This window comes from Neofelis nebulosa, chromosome 4 (genome assembly GCF_028018385.1).
Source record: "Neofelis nebulosa isolate mNeoNeb1 chromosome 4, mNeoNeb1.pri, whole genome shotgun sequence".
In the NCBI taxonomy this organism is placed as follows: domain Eukaryota; kingdom Metazoa; phylum Chordata; class Mammalia; order Carnivora; family Felidae; genus Neofelis; species Neofelis nebulosa.
In genome coordinates this window covers 69,604,964-69,626,193 of record NC_080785.1, presented here as the reverse complement: position 1 = coordinate 69,626,193, position 21,230 = coordinate 69,604,964, and the positions used below count along the sequence as shown (strand labels likewise).

Sequence of the window (21,230 nt, the reverse complement as noted above, 5' to 3'; positions counted from 1 at the left end):
AAGGTAAAGTAGAAAATGAGAGAACATTTCTGATGTTGTTTGGGGGACTATAGGTAATCACCACTGTTAAATCTAGCTTGTTCGTCCCTACAGGCCTCTAGGCATATGAAAGTTGTTTGGATCAAAGATATATCTTGTTCCAGGCATTTAACTTTTCATTATTTTTGAAGATTGAAAATTTGGCATTTAGTAGCCATAAATTAAAAACTGAGCCACATGTGCAACCAAATCCAAGCCTGAGGTCGTGTTTCCATACCTAATGGCATAAAGCAGTTTCCAAATCTTTTCTCACCAGACTCTCCGATTCACCAACCCTTTCTCATTCTGCTGTAGAGGAAAAGGGTTTAACATTATTTGCAAGTAAGAATTATTTTCAACATGTCAAGGTAAAGACTGGGGCACACTACAAAGTAATAATGCAGTATGGTCCTCACAGGTGTTTTCTTTCTCCTTCTTTCAGTTAATTTTTTCTTATTCATTGATTTTTCCTTACCTCCTTTGTCCTCACAATTGTCTGTTTGTCAAAAAACTTCTCTAGCAGCTTCTTCTTTTTTTGTGTGGGAGTTCTGTACAAATTCTACACTGCATACTTCAATTGCTGGGTATACTGTGGTTGTTATAGTTTGTGTACCCTGGAAGGCTTAGGGGATGTGTTCCACATAGAGTTTTGAGGAGTTTCCCCTTTCTCTTAAAAGTCTTTTCAAAGCAATTATTCCAGAATGGATATGTGTCTGCTTCTACCTGCACAAAAAAATTTTGAAGCGAATCCGGGAGAAATCATGATTAGGTCATAGATTTGGAAAGTACTGAAAATTGCCTAACCCAGCATTTCACATGTAAGAAAATCCAGGCACAGAGTGGTTGTGGGACTTGCTTAAAAACACACAGGAAATGGGGCGCCTGGGTGGCTCAGGTCACGATCTCGTGGTCCGTGAGTTCGAGCCCCGTGTCGGGCTCTGTGCTGACAGCCTGGAGCCTATTTCAGATTCTGTGTCTCCCTCTCTCTGACCCTTCCCCGTTCATGCTCTGTCTCTCTCTGTCTCAAAAATAAATAAACGTTAAAAAAAAAATTAAAAAAAAAAACACACAGGAAAAAGAAACACATGGAGAAAGGATAAAGGAAAGGCCTGCATGTGTTCTGATCTGGATTAGTGACCAGGAATACAACTCAGATCTTACTTTCAATTCATGGCTATTTTGACCACAAGAGGAAAACTGGTCAGCCTAAATTGGAAGGTCAAGGAAACAGAGAAAGTTTTGTCCTCAAAACATACCTTACTGTCCAGCTCTTTGTAGAAAAATAATAATAATAAAAAAAAGGTCCTCTATCATTATAGATGTTATTGCTTGATTCCTCTTCCCAAGGCCTAACCACTATGTCTTGGCTTCTTTTTCACCCATCATTTGCCATTTCTGAGTATTGATTGCCCAATGTTCTGTGGACCTTTTCCGCTCCCTTTAGGCTGAATTAAATCTTTTATTGTTATTTTTTATTAATTCATTGGCAGAATGTTTTTTCCACACTTTAATAAGAGCTTTGGCTCTGAAAGAAGTATTTATTATACATGTAATTTAGCCCCAAAGGAAACCAGAAAAAAAGCAAACTGGAACAAGAAATTAACTTTCAATTTATAGGGATATTAACAGATGAAGTATGGTTAAAAAAAATTCCTGAAGTAAAATAACCACACTGCCATTCAATCCTTGCCATTAATGTGGTTTGTCATAATACCAAATTAAATCCATTTTTTCAAAATGTTCTGTGCTCTTTTAAACAAATATTTTTTTTCTAAATTTTAAGCAGAAAGAAAACGTCCATTCAAGGTAATCAATATTAGAGTACTCACTATTCGTCAGGCACTGTGGTCGGCCCTGAAAAGGATTCTAAAATGAGTAAGTCCTTGCCCTTGTTAGCCTGTGCGTGTCTTCTTTGTCTTTTAAAACGTCTTTGCACAGAAGAAAGTCTGTGAGGGAATCACACAAATTCCTACACTGCCCCTTCATCACTAGGTCATATGAGTCCCTTGACACCCTCAAAATCAGAAAATGCCTGCCCTCATGGAATTTGTATTCTGGGGTATGTGTAGGGGGGAAAAGACAATAAGCAAATAAGCAAAATTTGTGTTTTAGGCCTTTCCTTTATCCTTTCTCCATGTGTTTCTTTTTCCTGTGTGTTTTTTTTTTAAATTTTTTTTTTTTAACGTTTATTTTTTTTTGAGACAGAGAGAGACAGAGCATGAACGGGGGAGGGTCAGAGAGAGGGAGACACAGAATCTGAAATAGGCTCCAGGCTGTCAGCACAGAGCCCGACGCGGGGCTCGAACTCACAGACTGCGAGATCATGACCTGAGCCGAAGTGGGCCGCTCAACCGACTGAGCCACCCAGGCGCCCCATTTCCTGTGTGTTTTTAAGCAAGTCCCACAACCACTCTGTGCCTGGATTTTCTTACAGAGAGAGGGCTTAGGGAGTTCTTGGCATGGTGATGTTGCGATTTCAAAGACAGATACCAGGGAGGGTCTTAGAAGGGGACCTGAAGTAATGAGCTGAGTGAAATGAAGATGTTAGACAAGAAGACATCTATAGGGGAGAGCATTTCTGGCACAGGAAACACCAAGTGCCAAGGCCCTCAGTTAGGCATGTGCCTGGCCTGTTCAAAGATGAACTAGGAGGTAAATGACCAGTATGGCTGGAACTGGCCAACTAGGGAGAGAGCAGTAGGAGAAAATTTAGAGAGCTAAGAAGTGGAGAGACTTTGGGTTTTTCTGGAATATTTTGTTGAGCAGAGGAGTAACATGATCTAATTTACAGTTTAGGTGGATCATGACCAAAGTTGATAATGGCCAGAAGCAGGAATACAAGAAACTACCACAATATCAGGAGGTATTGACTGGAGAGAGAGAAACGGTTGTCATGGAGAGTATTGTGAGAAATAGTCGAATTTGGCATACATTTTGTTGGTGGAATTACCAGGATTTGCTGAAGAATCAAAGTTGTGATGGGTCTGAATGAGGCCAAATTGCTGCCAGCTTTGGAAACCAGTCACACTCTCAGTATCATCTTTGCAAAAGGTGGAGATTTTTAAACGTCCTGATTTTATGTTTTCATCTCAGACTATTCAGCATCTCCAGGATCGTGGCCCTGGAAATAATACACTTAAATGTTTTTCTGTGATTTTTCAGCCAATTTGACTGGAGCTAATGAAACCTGCTGGTTTAGGGCTCACTTGAAAGAGGCTACATTCAGGGCACAAATTGCGAGCACATTGCTGTGCAAAGTATGTGGGTAGGTGGTCTTGTGAATGTACATATTAATCCTAGTCCCTCTCTGATCCCTCTCGAAGAGAAACACTCGAAGACACTTGAAGTGGGTCGATCCAACCACGGAAGGCTTCCTGGAGGGGCCCGACTTTGAAAAAAGCTTTCCCAGGCCTGTATCCGAGGATAAGAAGACTAGAAAAGAGAGTGTGGCGTGACTGAGGGGTAACAAAAGGCCCACGCCAGAACTCTGGTTGGCTGCCATTCTCCCGGGAACAAATTGGGCTTCAGTAACCGCGCCAAAGGTTTATCTCCACTAAGGCCACGCCTCCTCCAGGCAAGGACCCGCCCATTTCCCCGTCCGCCACTGCGGCTCAGGTTTCCGGAAGGTCCTGATTTTAGAGCGGACCAAACCGGATGAAGGTCGCGCGCCCTCTTCCGCCCGTGTGCCGGTTCACAAAGACCCCTCTTCTAAGTGGGGTGGTACGCATCGTCCTTTTGCGCAGGCGCGCGGTGTGAGGTCCACGCTCGCCTCTATGCCGGCAGGGCACGTCTCGCGGGTCCGCGCCTTGTATCGGCGCATCTTGCTGCTGCACCGGGGTCTGCCCCCAGACCTTAAAGCCCTTGGTGACCAGTACGTGAAGGACGAGTTTAGGAGGCATAAGACCGTTGGTTCTGACGAGGCCCAGCGTTTCTTGCAGGAATGGGAGGCAAGTGAATGCCACCTTTTCTTTGCCCCAGACCCTCAAAGGTGTCCCGGTTTGTCCCCGTGAGAGACCTCCTGTCCCTGCTGGTTTCCCGCGGGCTCCACGCAGGATCGAACAGCGGCAGCCTGTTGCGTTTGAATTAAACAGCGCAAAGCTGTTCAAACAGTACTTCCCAAAGTTACATCCCCTGCGGGTCTATTTCTGCCACCGGTGTCTGGCAGGAGCAGATCCCCTTACATCAGCGTCTCCAAAACAATTCGTCTTGAGCTCATTCCCATGCCAGGCTCTGGAGGAATGAGGATGGGAGGTTACAAAATTGAATAAATCACCGTCAAGCAGCTTGTTGCCTCTCCAGTACCTTGCACGTAGCAAGCGCCTATTAATAAATTAATGGTTTTCTCGTAACGTAGTTTTCAGACTTAGAGGCTTGTTTCCATACTGTTTTCTAAATGTCCGTGCCTTTTCTCGGGTCTTAATAATGTTCTCAGTTGACTGATAATAGATACCGGATACAACTGCAAGCAGTGGAGGAGAAAAATGCTCAGAGTTAAGTCAGGTGAAAGTTGATTTCTCGGGAATTTCAAGTTTCGTTACTTTGTTGCATGCTGTACTGTACCATTGCATTAAATCTCAGACACGTGCATTGGGGATTAGCCCTTTGACTTCCCATCCCTTTTTTAGAGTGAGGCTATTTAAAATATTTCGTGGGGTTAGGGGCCTAGCATAATTGCCTTAGTTATGATTTGCAAATATCAATAAATGAATGGATTGGGAGTTAGAGCGTCATCTCAGGTATTTGAAAGCATGAAACAGTAAAAGAACAGAGGTAAGTGATTCTTTGAAAGCTTAAAAAGTTGATGGCCAAATTGATGTCGGGTTTTTTTTTTTTTTTAATTATAAAGATTGTGGTTTGAGTGAACACAGAAGGTTTTCACTGAATCTCAGAATTCTTGATTGTAGTTTGCAAGATGGTTATTTAGACAATGGTGAAATTTAGAACTTCTATAAAAATCATGTGTGTTGGAGGTAATTAGACTGCATGGAGCCAGGGAAGTTGAATCTTAAATGCAAATTGCTTTCTTTTAATATGGTAACTTGGTCTTGGAGCCAGAACTGGATTCAGATTCAGGTTCTGGAATTTATTAAATTTCACATCGCTTAATTTTTCCTAGTCTTATTTTCTTATCTGTAAAATAATAACAGTATTTATGCGCCTCTAAATTAATGTCTGTAAATTTATTTATAAGCACTTTTTAAATTGCTAATTGCAGTGAATCTGTAAGAAATTAGGGTGTTTAAGTGACATTTTTAAAGCTAAGTCAGTTTGTGACAGGACAGAAAGGAGAATCTAGCACTGTGCTGAGAAGATATAAGGGCACTTTGAGAGGTCCTAAAGTGTAAGAACTTGGAAGTTTTTTAGCAAGAGTAAAAACTCAGAATAAATTGATAATAGGCTGGAGGAGAGAGGCATGAAAATAGAAACAACCAGGTAAATAAAAAATGTGTTGATCAACCTAGGAGGCTTGGTATCAGGAATTCAGCCTTTTTTAAAAAAAAAAAAACAAACCTGTCGAAATAATCTTAGGCTTACAGAAGAGTTTCAGAAACAGTACTGAGTTCCCATATATTCTATATCCAGCTTCCCCTTACATTAAATTAACATTGTACATAACCATGGTGCAGTTATCAAAAATAAGAATGTAACGTTAAAAAAATAAGGAAATTAACATTGCCACAGTGATGTTAACTACAGGCCTTATTCACATTTTGCCAGTATATCCCCTAATGCTCTTGTTCTGTTGCAGGATCCAATCCAGGATCCCACATTGCATTTAGTCATCCTGTCTCCTTAATTTTCTCTCGTCTGTGACAGTTCTTCAATCTTTTATCTTTCATGTGTTTGACACTTTTTTGAAAAAATGTTGGTAAGTTGTTTTGTAGAATATCTCTCAGTCTGGGTTTGCCCGATTTTTTCCCCCCTCATGATTAGATTGATGTTGTGCGTTAGTGGGAGGGTGATACCGTAAGAGTGATGAGTTTTCCTCAACACATCATATCAGAGGGCACGTCATACCAACATGACTTATTGTTTGTGATGTTAACTGTGGTCGCTTGGTTAAAGTGATTATCTGCCAAGTTTCTCCACTGTAAAGTTATTATTTTCCCTTTTGAAATTACTGTATCTATTGGGGGATACTCTGAAGATATACAAATATTTTGTTTCTCCTTAAAGTTCGCTAGTTAGTTTAGCATTCATCGATGGATCTTGCCGTTGAGTTCTCGTTGTGATTTTCTATTGCCCTCATTCCCTCTGAATTTATTTCTTGGAATGTTTCTGTGGGTAAGCCTTGTGCCTTCTTCCCCATTATTGATCTAGCATTTTCATTTATTTTTTTGGAATGAAGAAAAGTGTATTTTAATGTGGCTAGGGCCCTGTAATTAATGAGTTCGCAGCTGGGTAAAGATTAGTTTAAACCTAGTGATCTAACTATTTAGGTAAAGTAATAATTCTCACAGTTTCAAGGCAGCTCAGTCTTTCTCAAGTCTGGAAGTTAGAAGGGGGGTAGGGTGGATTCTGCCAAGAGAGCTAGTTTTTCTATTCCAAGGATGAAGACTAGAGAAGATTCTAATGACTTGGAGGGGAATAGAACTTGGCTAGCACAGTGATACCAACAAGTGATATCCTTCAGCCTTCTGGGCTTTTTTTCTCTCCTATGTGTTCTTCAAAATATCTGATTTATGCTTATGTTATATATGATGCTACTATTTATGGCATGGGTTTCTGTTATTTTGGTTAATGATGATTACATATTTGGCACGCATAAGTATTACTAGCTTGATGCTTATGTTTATGTCAAGCTAATTAAGAGTAACACAGTTGTAGACTTACTGTTCTTTGTGGACCTTGGATTTTGATATTCTCTCATATATTTCCAAAATTACTTAAGAACTTGAATGTATTCTGAATTTGCTTTACTTTAAAGGGTAAATTTGGGTATGGGTACCACTGGGGAAAAGAGAAGGGAAGGATCAGGCATATTAGAGTTCCCAGCATTAGGAGGAAAGTTCTCTGTTCCTTTCGTTTGTAATCATGGAAAACTGGCAAATGATAGAGCGAATTCAGCTGGGGAACTTTCTGTTCAAGGACCACTTAGGGGAAGGTAGGAGGAAAGTATTTCATGTTTTCTAAGGATAAAAATGTATATGCTTACATACAGAGAAAATAGTGAATTTATATAATATCTTACCATAGGAGAAAAAAAAATGTAGGTTCAGGAAGAGTTGTTGGGAATCTGTTAGGGAGAATGTGTGTTGTAATCTTAACTCAGATCTTTTAGGAGGCAACTCTTAGCAGTGGAATTGGGGCTGGGTAGATGAGGGGTCTTATTATTGCATTTTTAAAGTTCTAACTGCTCAGTTTTGAAGAATAACTGATTTAGGTAATACTTTCCTTTTTTTCCCCCTCTCTGTCTGCCCTGTTGTGGCGAGAAGGACTATTCGCCACTTATTTTCTGGGAAATCAGAATAAACGTTGAAGATTAAATAGCAAGTAAAACATGGTTGTTATAGAATGTGAGATGAAGAGTGATAAACAGCTGTCAGGACTCACTCTGAACAGACTCTGTGTGTTTAATTTTTCCTTTTCTGCCCCATTTGTTTATGTCCATTGTTTTCTTGTCAGGTTTCTTTGTTTTTCCTAAGTAGCTGTTTTGCTCTGAGTCTGTTGGGATATGTTTATAGTAGAGGTTATTTCTGGAAAGAAGTTGTTTCTTTTTGCTTACACATTCTATAAGTAGTTATCGATCACATTATCGATCACAGTATCGATCTTATTATTGCCAGGCAAAGTGCTAGGCATTGTGGCACACAAAAATGAATAATAATTGTCTTTTATTTTCATGGTGTCCAAAATTTAGTAGCGTATATTAGACAATTGTAATACAGTAGAGGGGCGCCTCAGTGGCTCAGTCGGTTGAGCATCCGACTTTAGCTCAGGTCACAATTTCATGGTTTGGTTCATGAGTTCGAGCCCTGCATCAGGCTCACTGCTGTAAGCACAGAATGCGCTTCAGATCCTCTGTCTCCCCCTTCTCTGCCCCTCCCCTGCTCACTCTGTCTCTCAAAAATAAATAAACATTAAAAAAATTCTAATACAGTATGAAAGTGTCTGTTAAATGCGATGGGAGCAAGTAGGGAGTGGAGACGGTTGAGGGCCACATATAATGTCTAGTTGAGTCTTGAGCAAGTCAAAGTTACCATGTCAAGAAAAAGATTTTCTCAAAAGTGGGAATAACATATACAGAGGTATTGAGGTAAGAAACAGTATGACTTTTTCTAGGATTTGCAGCGATGTATTTAGAATTTAGTGTCGTATATGAGAGATTAGGAAGAGATAAAGTTAGAGAGGTAGCAAGAGCCAGGATATTCTCCTAAGGATTTTAGGAATCCCTGAATTTTAGGATTATTTGGAATTCCTGAAAGATTTTAAGCAGTGGTGAAATGATTCGAATTGTATTCTAGAAAGATCACTTTAGCAGCAATATAAAGGAATGATGAAGGATGAGTCAGATTGAAGGTAGGGAGTATTATTAGGAGAGATGTTGTAATCCCAAATATATATGTGCCTGAACAAAGACAGGTGTTGAGAATGGGGAGTATGGATTTAAGTGTTATCCTTTATAATGTAGAATGGGACTTGACGTGGTGACTGATGGAGGATTAATGAAAGAAGAGGAAATAGAATGGATAACTCTCAGGTTTTCGAACATGATACCAGTAACCAGAGTAGGTCTGTAGAAAGGGCAGATGAAGAATGAGTACAGTATGGTACATTTTGTGTTAAGCATTTTGGTGGGACAGTCAGGTGGAAATGTTCTGAGGTATAAGTCTCATACTTAGGAGACAGGTTGTGGCTGGAGATAGAGAATTGGAATTCATTATCTGTAGTTAGCTGGTCGTTCAAAGGTATGGTTGAAAGTGCCCAGGTTGGGTAAAACCTGGGCAAAGGTTGGCAGAAATAGACCACTAACATTTAGGAGTTAAGAGAAAGAAGGTAGTAGTATAGTGCTGGAACTGTTTAGTTCTTTTCTTCTGCAGTTGGTTGGTTCTGGCCTCTTCTGCACAGGAATGTACTTTTGTCCTTATGTTTAATTGTGTAGATTTGTGTGATGGTCTAGATATTATGTAACATTTGCTTTTTTGTTTTATTTTGTTGTATTTGAGAAGAGGATGTGCTTCAGAGTTCATGTAACCAGCCATTTGTAACTCACAATATCCTTGTCTTAAGACTTTGAAGTAGATCATCAGATAAAAAATGTATGATTAAGTTGCATGTCACCTATATTTAGAGTTTCCCTAACTTAGGATAATTAGGCTTGAATGGGTATTTTGCAGTTTTTATAATTGTATGCCTTTCTTACCTGATTTGGGGACCTCATTTTGTCGCTTATTAACACCCAATTTGTGGTTTGTGTTTGAGCTTGCAGAAGAAAAGGAATCCTCTGTTCCATAGATGGATCGTAGATGTTGGGGGATGCATCTACAAAGTAGGAGGGAGTCATTTGTGAACTTCTCAGTTGTGCTGTTTATTCAGCAAGTTCCTCAATATAGTGTTTTTGTGATGGTTTATTGGATGGTGATGGTTTATTGAACGGTGATGTATGTTTTCTTCATTAAGCTTTACCTTTTAAAAATTTTTAGCCATATTGAGATCCTTATCTAATATGGAACAGGGGATAAAGGAGAGGATATGAAACTGTCTATCTTTGGAACATAAAATTTTTTCCCCTTTCTGAGGTATTTGGCTTTGTAGTGATGCTTTTAAGATGTTGTTTTTATTTAGGAATATTTAACTTTTATTGATGTCATGAGATGTGTTATAACAATGCTTGTGTTATAAATAGCTAAAGGTATTTTAAAAATCCCAATTTGATCAATATTGCATGCATTCACATTACTGAAACATGGAGGTATATTTCTTTTATTTAAATTATTTAAAATTTATTTGATTTTTCAAGCTTAAAATAATGATGGTAGTATAATAATATTAATATGCTAGTGGTTATGGTTCTAAAATACATCTCTACACCCAATGTGGAGCTTGAGCTCATGACCCCAAGATCAAGAGTCAGGTGTTTTACTGGGTGAGCCAGTCAGGCACCCTAAAAAAATAAAGAAAAGAAAATAGGTCTGTATGTGTGTGTGTATACATAACACACAGTCTTAAAAATTTGAAATAAATGTTTGCACAGAATTTAAGAAGATAAAGGATTGCATATGCATAGGTTTACTGGTTTAACATACTGGTTTTTTTGGAAATATATTTTACAGTTGCTTAAGAAGAATAAATGTCTGAAATTTTACATAGAGAGTATTAGAATTGACTGAAAGGGAGCTTGGGATTGCTAAAATAAATTCATTTTTTATTTTCAGTTAATGCACTTAAAAAAAGTCAAGGTAATGTACGCACATGGTTAAAAATTAGTATAGTACGGTTATAATAAAAAGCAATATTTTTTATTACTTATTTATCTCTGTAATTGAACGTTTTTCATTTTATTTCATTATTATGTCTCAAATACCTTGTGAATTTTGGTCATCTGTCCTTATTTACAAATAAAGCAGTAAGAAACAGAATTCTGCATACAGATAGGCTTGTTGATTGGAAACTTACTTTCAGGGTTAGAGTTTCAATTAATCTCCCTTAGATTTGCTTCTCACTCCTAGTTTCTTTACCTACCTGTATGTGTGTTCAGTTGGTTCTGGTGGTTTGGCTTCATCTTCAGCTATATTCTCTGTTCTGTATTCTAAGCTTTGGCTCCCTGTATCTGCACTGTTTTATGAGCTATACTCTGCTACCTGCTTTCTGTCATGAGAAATGTATTGAAATCTCTTGGCTGGTAATGGCTCCATTGTTCTTTAGTCATTATGGATTACTCCTTCTAGAAATTCTTTACTATCAGGTTAAGGAGGTTTTGAAGGGGAGGAAATAAGAAATACGCTGCTGCTGCTGCTGCTAGGATTTCTCCAGTCTGCCATCTTAAACTGGAACTTCTATTCTTTCATTTTTAAAGATAAAGTAACTAAGGCTTACAGAAGTAAAATGACCTATTTGGTATCACACAGCTAGATAGGACAAAAATCTTGTGCTCTTACCTCATGAAATTAATGTTTCGAAAAAATATTAAACTTTTGCAATATAAAATGTTTATTGGTGTTTTTCCTTTGAATTTTGCTTGTTTGCTTGCAACAGTTTATTTGTATATTTGATTCTTCCTCCAGTTTTTTTATTTTTCCTAAGGGAAAGAGAAGCTTCTTAATCATATTTTTATCTTCTACACCTCTAGCATAATAAATAAAAGTTTAATTATTATTTACATAATGATTTATTTTTAAGTTTATTAGCCCAAGATGCTAGTTGCCACACATTTCTTTCTCAAATTTTTTTTCAGTAATGAAATGAGAATGGAAGTTGCTACGATACATCTGTTAAACTGTTGTTAAAGTTGGGCACATACATTTTTCTGTAATTTTTGGAAGGTTTATTTAGGCCTCAGTGGTCTCAGTAAGAATAGTATTTTATCCTTGAAGATAGGGATGGACCAATACATTTCTTTACCTCTAAGATATGCTTATATTAGATGAGTTAAAACTGTATCAAATTGGCTTACCTTATTTACACTTTTATGGTAATACTGATTTTTCTGTCTAATCTTTTCTGTTGGTTTTAGGGTAATATGTTTTTATAGTAATAGAATGGGTAAGAAAAAAACAAAACAAAAACATTGTATTTGTTTTTTTTAAGATTTAGTGTATTTAATTTTTTAAAATTATTTTTTAATTTACATCCAAGTTAGTTAACATATAGTGCAACAGTGATTTCAGGAGTAGATTCCTTAATGCTCCTTACCCATTTAGCCCATCCCCCCCTCCTCCAACCCCTCCAGCAATCTTCTGTTTGTTCCCTATATTTAAGAGTCTCTTATGTTTTGTCCTCCTCCCTGTTTTTATATTATTTTTGCTTCCCTTCCCTTATGTTCATCTGTTTTGTATCTTAAATTCCTCAGATGAGTGAAGTCATATGATACTTGTCTTTCTCTGACTAATTTTGTTTAGCATAATACCCTCTAATTCCATCCATGTAGTTGCAAATGGCACATTTTGTTTTTGTAATACAGTTAAAATTAATATAAAATTAAGAACCTCTCAATTTTAGAAAGTTAAAAAGGCAAATGGAATATATTTTGAATTAATGTGATATATGATTAACAGCATTAATATAGAACACTTATTAGCTTGGATAGTGAAAACACTAACAGCTTTAATAAAATAATGGGTAAAAGGGACTCTAATATGAGATCATTCTATGATTTATATACAAGGATGTTAATTGTGCTGCATGTATATGGTAATAATGAAAAATCTAAAGCAGTGTAGATATTCAATGATGGAGGAAGAATGAAATGATAGCATAGCCATACGATGGATGGGTTAGTATGCAGCTAGCAATAGCATTTCAGAAGCATTAACGGCATGGAAACCTGTTCATGATATAATTAAACAGAAACAGTGTTTATCTTTTGGTGTCATGGTTAAGGATGATTATACTTTTCTTCCTTGAACCTCATATTTTCCAGATTCCAGATCCAGTTTTGTAAATGCAATGAAAAAAACTATTCAACATTGTAAATGGCCAATGAAATAAGATAGAAGAAATAAAAGGTATCTGGAATGGAAAAAAGGAAGAAAACTGTGTTTATTCACAGACAATATGATTATGTAGAAAGTCTGATGGAATCTGCAAAAAAATCTAGAATTAGTAAGTTAGTTTAACAAGGTTGTATGATAACACGATCAATACACAAAAATTAACTGTATTTTTATATACTAGCAATGCAAACTTGGAAATTAAGATTTAAAAATACTGCTTACCATAAAAAATATTAAATACTCAGAGATAATTCAGACAAAGGATATACAAACCTGTACACTGAAAACTATCAAGTATTGTAAAAAAAAAAAAATGTGTAGGCTCAAAATTAAACTTTATCTAGTTACTAACCACTAGAAGACCTATTTTAGAATTGTTAGTGCTCTAAACTGAGATCAGAAAAGAATCATCAGGGCCATTTTCTGGCATAAAGTTTTTTTTTTAAAACAACATGAAGAATCTTCTGCTTAATTTCCTAGAGATCACACTTAACTATTCATTGATTCTCCAGTAACTTAATTTGATCAAAATTCAGTTGCTACTTGATAACTGTTAAAAATCTATTGTATTTTAATTTTTCACATTTTCTTTTTTCCAAGTATTGTAGAAGTTGTACCAGGCTGACAGGACTGAGAGGAGAGATTGGTTAACTGTTGGTTTGTCTGCTAGTAGGTCAGTCAGAGAGGATGAAGACTGGTGAGTGGGCTAACTTGGTGGCTTGGAAGCCAGTAGGTTTAGGACAGATTCCAGGTAGGAATGTGCCCCTCAAGATTGTGATTATAATTCCTGGTGATTGATCTTGTAGGTCTGGAATTGGACTTTATGTACCAACATACCAATATACCCAGAGACGATCAGAGATGTTGGCATCAGACTCATACTAACTAAATTTATAAATATTGAAGTATGAATCAGAATGATGATTGAAGTATAAACCAGAATATTCATTTCTGTGGGCGGGGGAATGGGGACTGGTGAAGGGGGCTCTTCTTTTCCAGGAGTCAGAATATTTATATTTAGACCCAGGGATCTCTTTTACAGAGATCTCAGAATTCAGAATTTTTTAGATTTTTAGAAAGGTAATAAGGAGTATGACTGAATTTTATGAAATACTCAAGTGGAATCTGGGATCGTACCTGTAATCAAATATGTTAATATTTCTGTAGTAAAATATTTGACAGTTAATATTAAATAGAATAAATAAAGGGCTCATGTCCATTTAGGTTAAGATTTGTTGCCAGATAAGTTCTGAAAAAGCTTTTGTTTTTTTGAAACTTTTTTGACATCAGAATTGTAAGTGCGGGATTGTGGACCTCTATTAAGCTTTCTGGGAAACTGAATTAGTATTTAGAAGGTTGCCTGGTAAACATGGAATTAAAATAATGGGAAGTGGGTAGGCATGAGAGATTTTTCATCAGGCCTCTGCTGTTTTCTGCAGCAGAAAACATCATGGGTTCTATTGCTTCACTGCTTTTTTTTTTTTCCTGGATAGTGCTGAACGCATATCAAACGCAAGTTTGCCCCCTCTGAATAGTTTGTTATTTTATTATTTTCATTGTAAGCACTTTATTTCTGTCAAAGCTTTATTATTATTATTGCTATTAATGTGCTAATAAATTCAGGTACCTAATTTGTCATCTGGGCCTGAGAGAATTCAGATATTTCCCATTGTGTGTTGATTTAATTAGCTTGATTCCCAAGGGAGGATCATATTTATCTTATTTACAAGTTTTTGCTCTTCTCAACTTGTAGATCACTAGAGCTTGGAAGCATTTCCAAAATAAACTGCATTTTGACTTCTGTGCTCTCAAAAAATAAGTATTTATGCTTTATTTGAATAGAATTTAAATACACACATAAATGTTTTATTTTCCTTCAAAAAGATTTCATTATTATAAACAAATAAAAATAGAATATTACATACTGTATGTTTAAGTAGCAAAGGTTTCTGGACTTTGATGCAGTGACTCTTCATTTGGCTGAAGGTGAGGAGACCTACAGCTTGTTTAAAAACTATCCCATTGAATAAAAAATACATACACTTCTCATAGAGACTTTCCCCCTTCCAAACTAAGACTGGCAGTAGATGGCATGGCAAATACGTATATACATTTACCCCCAAACAACCACAACAACATCAGCATGTAGCATCGGTGGGCCTAGTTTCATAGCACACATTCTAAACCATGACTCCTCGAAAAGGCATCTTGTTCACTGCCTCACACTTCCCAGCATGGGCCGTGATAGTTTGTGTATGTTACTTAGCCATTTCATAAGCAATGGATACATACATTGATAGCTCAGGATTCCTAGCCAATGACCCCAGTTAATATTGCTTATAAAAAATACCATGAACGTCTTTAAATGCCTTTACAAAGCTAAGAGTAAGATGTGCAGAGAAAAACTTATTTTAAAAAATTTGGAAACATGTATAACTTTGATAATAGTGTCTGAGTGCTCTAAAACCCTTGGCTGCTTCATTCATGTAAATCACTTAATACTTCCAGGATGCTTTTAGAAAGTGCAGTATGATTCTGTTTTAATTTTGTAATTAAATCTAATGAGGGTAGAGACAGAGAGGTCTATACCACGTTTTCTTCACTCTGGAATTCATGTGGAGATACTCAGTTTTCTCTATCCTCTGCTCATCCTCAAACCCCTCCATCTCCCCTCCTCCTGTCATCCTCTTCACTTTCTTCCTCTTCCTCTTTTTTTCTTTTTTAGGCAACAAGCTATCTCCTTTGTACCATCAAGTTTTCCCTACTGGCTAAATTCTTTTTCTTTTTTTTTAGCCTCACTACCTTATTGTGAGGCTGTTTTTTTTGTTGTTGTTGTTTTTTGTTTTTTGTTTTGTTTTGTTTTGTTTTGTTTTGTTTTGCTGTCAGATTACTCCACATCTGTTTGGTCTTCAGTGGAGATGCTAGGGTTTTTGGCTTTGATCTTAGGGTGCACTCTGAACAGAACAGAAGAAATTAGCCAGTAATGGCCATTTGGGGGCGTTAGGATCTTTCCTGCTTCCCCAAGTTGGTCCAAAATGCTCCATTTTTGGATCATCAAATTTGGATTTCCTTTCCCTAGATATTGTCTTCTATATCTCAGGGCACTTAGAACACTGCAAAGGAAAACAAAGCAAAAACTACGATGCTTATTGGGATCTCTGGATTTTTCTTCTTTTGTACAGATGCCGCTTTACCTGCATAAAGAAGGCAGCTGGACTGTTTGCTCTGGGCCACCTTTAGCCATATTAACTATGCCAGCCTCTGCATATAGTTTTAAAGAAGAATCTGGTAGTTTAATGATTATTATTAGGATAGTTACAAAAGTATATAATTAAGAACTATTTAAAAATATATATTTCTATGCCATTTACAGCTATTGTATTTAATCTATCAGTTTCACCTTCTAGATTTGTCAAGCTTTGGGGACAAAGATTGTAGTGATAGAAGTTTCTGAAGCTTGATACTTTTGTAACTACTTTTATACTATATTTTTGAAAAGTTGTTGATAAATCGATTTTTTTTTTTTAATGTAACTATACTTTAAATATACTGGCAAACTTACTATTAAGTAAGGGAATTCTTTGTGAATCCTTTTGTGGTGAATAATCAGCCCATAATTTGTTTCTTTGTGTAAACCTGCATTTGCATACATCAAATTTGTTTTAAATAAGGTGTGTCTACACATGTCGATGGCGTGTGTCTAAAAAGAATAAAATTTAATTTCTGTTTGATGTGAAGAACAAATTCAGATTTGGCACTTTTGATGAGTGAGACACACCAGATTATTTTAGTTCTATTCTTTTCAACTAAATGCTATCAAAATGTGCTCTACACCCTGAATTAAGGAGGTGGCAGTGTTCATATAGTAAGATTGAACTACAGTATATTTTTAAGCTATATTTTCTTAAATATTCACTGGGCTGGTGTGAAGTTATCCAAAGTTTAAAAAATTGTTTAGTTTTTTTCTATCTTAAAAGCAAACTGTATCCCAAATCTTAATGTTTTGTTTTTCTTTTTGTTTTATCTTTGTAGTCATAGAAGTAGATGTATACGTTGCTTTTTAGTTATGTTTGTTAGCTTTCTACTCTCTGTAGTTTGATTCCCAGTAGTTTATTGCTCTGCTTAATACTTGGAAGATACTAATGATAATGTGTCCTCCTTTTGTGGATTTTAAAATGGTGTTAACCAGAATTAGCCATAAACATCTCTTTAGTCCATAATATAGCATAAACATGGTATATTTATAGTGAAAACAGAAAATGTATTTGCTGTTGTGTAATATTCTAACTGCTCTGTGGTTAAATAGACTTTTTCTGCAAGACTGTCTGGGAGCCTAACCACTATTTGTTACATTGTTTCTCTGGGAAAGTTATACACAAATCAAAGCGGAGAGCGTTGGGAACTTGGCTGCATCTTTTAGATCCTTTGCACAGCCTACTGGATAGTCAGTCAAAGGAAAATCCTCTCTCGATTGAACATGGGTACTGTTGGGTCCCTTGGAAAGTAAAGCCTTTCCTTGACAACTGGAGGAGTAGTCAGTGGGTTAGGGAACCTTTGGAAATGTCCTGGGATTTAGGAGAAAAGCCTTTTGTACAAAAATAGAGCCAAACATTTGTTTTTCTATGGTCTTTACAAATTGAGTGTATTGAGGGATAGTCCAGAGGACATTATTAAGGTCAAAAACTGGAAGGGAAGTAAAGAATCAGAAATTGTTCCAAATATGGGCCTTGAATTGCGTGAGGATGTTGGTCACACAATGTCAGGGAGGACTAGATGGAGGCAGCCCATCCGAGTTTATTGGTTCACTCATTCATTCAGTGCCTACTCATTTTCAGGGGATTCAGAGATTAATACATGGTCAGTATCTTTAGGGACTTTATTAAGTTGGGTACCAGACTGTGTAAGATAGTATGAGACACATTGTACCTTAAAGAATAGCAGCTGGAAATGTTGGTCTTTGGGCAGTAGGGCAAAAACTTGTATGAGTACAGGAGGAAAACTCCTTCAGCCAATTGCATCAATGATTAGGCAGTTTTCTACTCAGTGTATCTACCTTGTCTCTTGATGTTCCTTCATAGGGATCCATTCTGTTGTATTCTAAAGATCTTTTTATCTTTGAGTTTCTTTTACCCCGGGGCAGCTGGGTGGTTCAGTAGGTTAAGTGTCTCACTTTGCTCCGGTCACAATCTGGTGGTCCATGAGTTGGAGCCCTGTGTTGGTCTCTGTGCTGACAGTTCAGAGCCTGACGTCTGCTTTGGGTTCTGTGTCTCCCTCTCTCTGCCCTTCCCCTGCTCGCTCTGTCTCTCTCTCACAAACATTAAAAATCTCCCTGTGGGAGATTCCATTGTAAACTGTTATCAGTAACACTTTAATGATTATCTGACATTGACTAGTCCAGTCACATACCCTGTGACCTTGGATAATTTGATTAACCACTCCAAGCCTGTTTCCTCGTCAGTAAAATGGGAATACCAGCAGTAGTTACCTCTGAGGTTAAGGAGTCAGTAAGATAATATATTCACAACGGTTGCCTTGAGCCATAATTAGTTCTCAATAAATGCTAGCTCTTAACCTCTGGTGTGAGGTAGGAAGGAGGCAAGATTTGTTGACAGTGCTAAAAACAAATTTTGTGATTTCATTTTTCTTAATTCTTCTTTCTCTCTTCTATATCCAATTAGTTGCTAAATTCTGTTGATTTTGTTTCCTATTACCATATCAGAACCCTGACCTATTTGCATTCTCATTACCTCTAGATGTTTATAGCAATATCATAAATAATCTTGCCTCATCTCTTTTAATTGTCAGCTTATAAAACACAACTTTGACCATATCATTGCTTTTGTCAAAAATCACCATTGTTTTCCCATTGGCCTCTCTTTAAGTTTGAAACTCTGCAAAATCTGGCTTGAATATATTTTTCCTTCCATCTCAATATTCTCTACCACGTAGCCTACGATCCAGTCACATTTGACTGAGTGTTGTTCTCTAAATGTGACTTGAAGTTTTGACTTTCACTATTCGTTTGGTCGAAATGTTTTCCTTTTGCCATATGGCCAAATCCTAAAATACCTTTTACAACAGCTTCAGTACTTTCATATCTACTCTTTCTTGATTAATTCTTCAGTGTATAGCAAAACTCTATCTTCTAATTTCCTAAAACATTCTTTTTTTGGCATTTTTGTTTTGATAATGTTTCAACATTGTAGTATAGTTATTTATGCACGTTCTTTTGGCACTAGTAGATGGTAAATCCCTTGAGGACAAAAATTCTGTTTTACCTATCTTTGTGTACTTTAAAGCTCCTGGGGGGGGCGCCTGGGTGGCGCAGTCGGTTAAGTGTCCGACTTCAGCCAGGTCACGATCTCGCGGTCCATGAGTTCGAGCCCCGTGTCAGGCTCTGGGCTGATGGCTCGGAGCCTGGAGCCTGTTTCCGATTCTGTGTCTCCCTCTCTCTCTGCCCCTCCCCCGTTCATGCTCTGTCTCTCTCTGTCCCAAAAATAAATAAAAAACGTTGAAAAAAAAATTAAAAAAAAAAAAAAAAGCTCCTGGGACAGTGTTTTACTTATAAAAGATGTTCAGTAAATCTTGTCTTTTTTTTCCCCAAAAGAAAATTTGTGTGATTATATTTCAGATGAAGACCAAACATACTAATAGCCATAGTTAGATTAAAAAATTAATCAGTTGAATGTGTGTAGCCTTTATAAAGATTAAGAGTTATGCAAAGTCTTTTACCCTGATATGAGAATTCTTAAATTGTATTTCATTGAAGAAATCAGGAGACTATAGATGCTGGAGAGGATGTGGAGAAACGGGAACCCTCTTGCACTCTTGGTGGGAATGCAAATTGGTGCAGCCGCTCTGGAAAGCAGTGTGGAGGTTCCTCAGAAAATTAAAAATAGACCTACCCTATGACCCAGCAATAGCACTGCTAGGAATTTATCCAAGGGATACAGGAGTACTGATGCATAGGGGCACTTGTACCCCAATGTTTATAGCAGCACTCTCAACAATAGCCAAACTATGGAAAGAGCCTAAATGTCCATCAACTGATGAATGGATAAAGAAATTGTGGTTTATATACACAATGGAATACTACGTGGCAATGAGAAAAAATGAAATATGGCGTTTTGTAGCAGTGTGGATGGAACTGGAGAGTGTGATGCTAAGTGAAATAAGCCATACAGAGAAAGACAGATACCATATGGTTTCACTCTTATGTGGATCCTGAGAAACGTAACAGAAACCCATGGGGGGAGGGGAAGGGAAAAAAAAAAAAAAAAAAGAGGTTAGAGTGGGAGAGAGCCAAAGCATAAGAGACTGTTAAAAACTGAGAACAAACTGAGGGTTGATGGGGGGTGGGAGGGAGGGGAGGGTGGGTGATGGGTATTGAGGAGGGCACCTTTTGGGATGAGCACTGGGTGTTGTATGGAAACCAATTTGACAGTAAATTTCATATATTAAAATAAATAAATAAATAAATAAATAAATAAATAAATAAATAAAATAAATTGTATTTCATAAATACACAAGAATTCAGTGTTAAATTTCATAGGGTACTAGGCTTAGTCCAAGCAGTTTAATTCATGTTTTTGTCTAGATATATTGATAAGTCACTAGGCATATGAATGTAGGTACAGTTTATAATTGTGTTGTTGTTGTTGCTGTGTAGCTGTTCCTAAGCTTTTGGTCTTTATAAAATTTATTTATTTATTTATTTATTTATTTAAAAACATTTTTTTTTAACGTTTATTTATTTTTGAGACAGAGAGAGACAGAGCATGAACGGGGGAGGGGCAGAGAGAGAGGGAGACACATAATCGGAAGCAGGCTCCAGGCTCTGAGCCATCAGCCCAGAGCCCGACGAGGGGCTCGAACTCACGGACCGTGAGATCCTGACCTGAGCTGAAGTCGGACGCTTAACCGACTGAGCCACCCAGGCGCCCCTGGTCTTTAAAAAATTTATAACCGACATCTGTGGTTCTTAATTACTCAGGACAAGTTAAACTAGTTTTATATTCCTGTGTCCTTTTCCATTGAAGATAGTTTTTAAAGTGCCTAAAGTGGGGAAGATAGTTTTTAAAGTGCCTAAAGTGTTCCTCCTAAAGTGTGAGGAACAAATATTTAAGGAATTTAAGATCATGAACTGCAAGAGACCTAGGATAGCCATAATTTCTAAGAATCTTGGAAACAAAAAAGAGGTTGTCCATCATGCGGTTTCCTTAAGCTGCAGTCAACACCATCTTCTCTCAGGAAGAAGAGAGGAGCTAAGAGCAACTGTGCATAATCATTTTCACTAAATTCTTCTAAGAATATGTATCTTGTTTATAACTGGATTCTAATATTGGGAAACAAATCCTCTACCGAGACACTGGAATTTTCCAGTATCAGAAGAGACACTGGTATTTTTTGTGAAGTGTAATTTCAGAAGTTTCCACATGATGGCAGAAGATCCTTATATCTGGAAAGGCTGTTGAATGAATTTCAAAAAAGTTTGTTTCTATTTTATCAGAAATAGGGGCGCCTGGGTGGCTCAGTCAGTTAAGCATCCGACTTGGGCTC

At 37.1% G+C, this 21,230-nt stretch overlaps 1 protein-coding gene and 1 long non-coding RNA gene across 2 annotated transcripts in view; one reads left to right on the top strand and one right to left on the bottom strand.

The window, feature by feature from the left end:
- The window catches only part of LOC131509362 (uncharacterized), a 344,805-nt gene that overhangs the window by 43,634 nt on the left and 279,941 nt on the right, over positions 1–21,230 (bottom strand). The gene's annotated exons all lie outside the window — the stretch shown is intronic.
- Positions 3,672–21,230, top strand: part of SDHAF3 (succinate dehydrogenase complex assembly factor 3) — a 67,474-nt gene continuing 49,915 nt past the window's right edge. Inside the window, exon 1 of the mRNA XM_058725008.1 lies at positions 3,672–3,965. Within this exon, the coding sequence (XP_058580991.1) occupies positions 3,792–3,965 (174 nt within the window). The 5' untranslated portion in view covers positions 3,672–3,791. The remainder of the gene's footprint in view (positions 3,966–21,230) is intronic.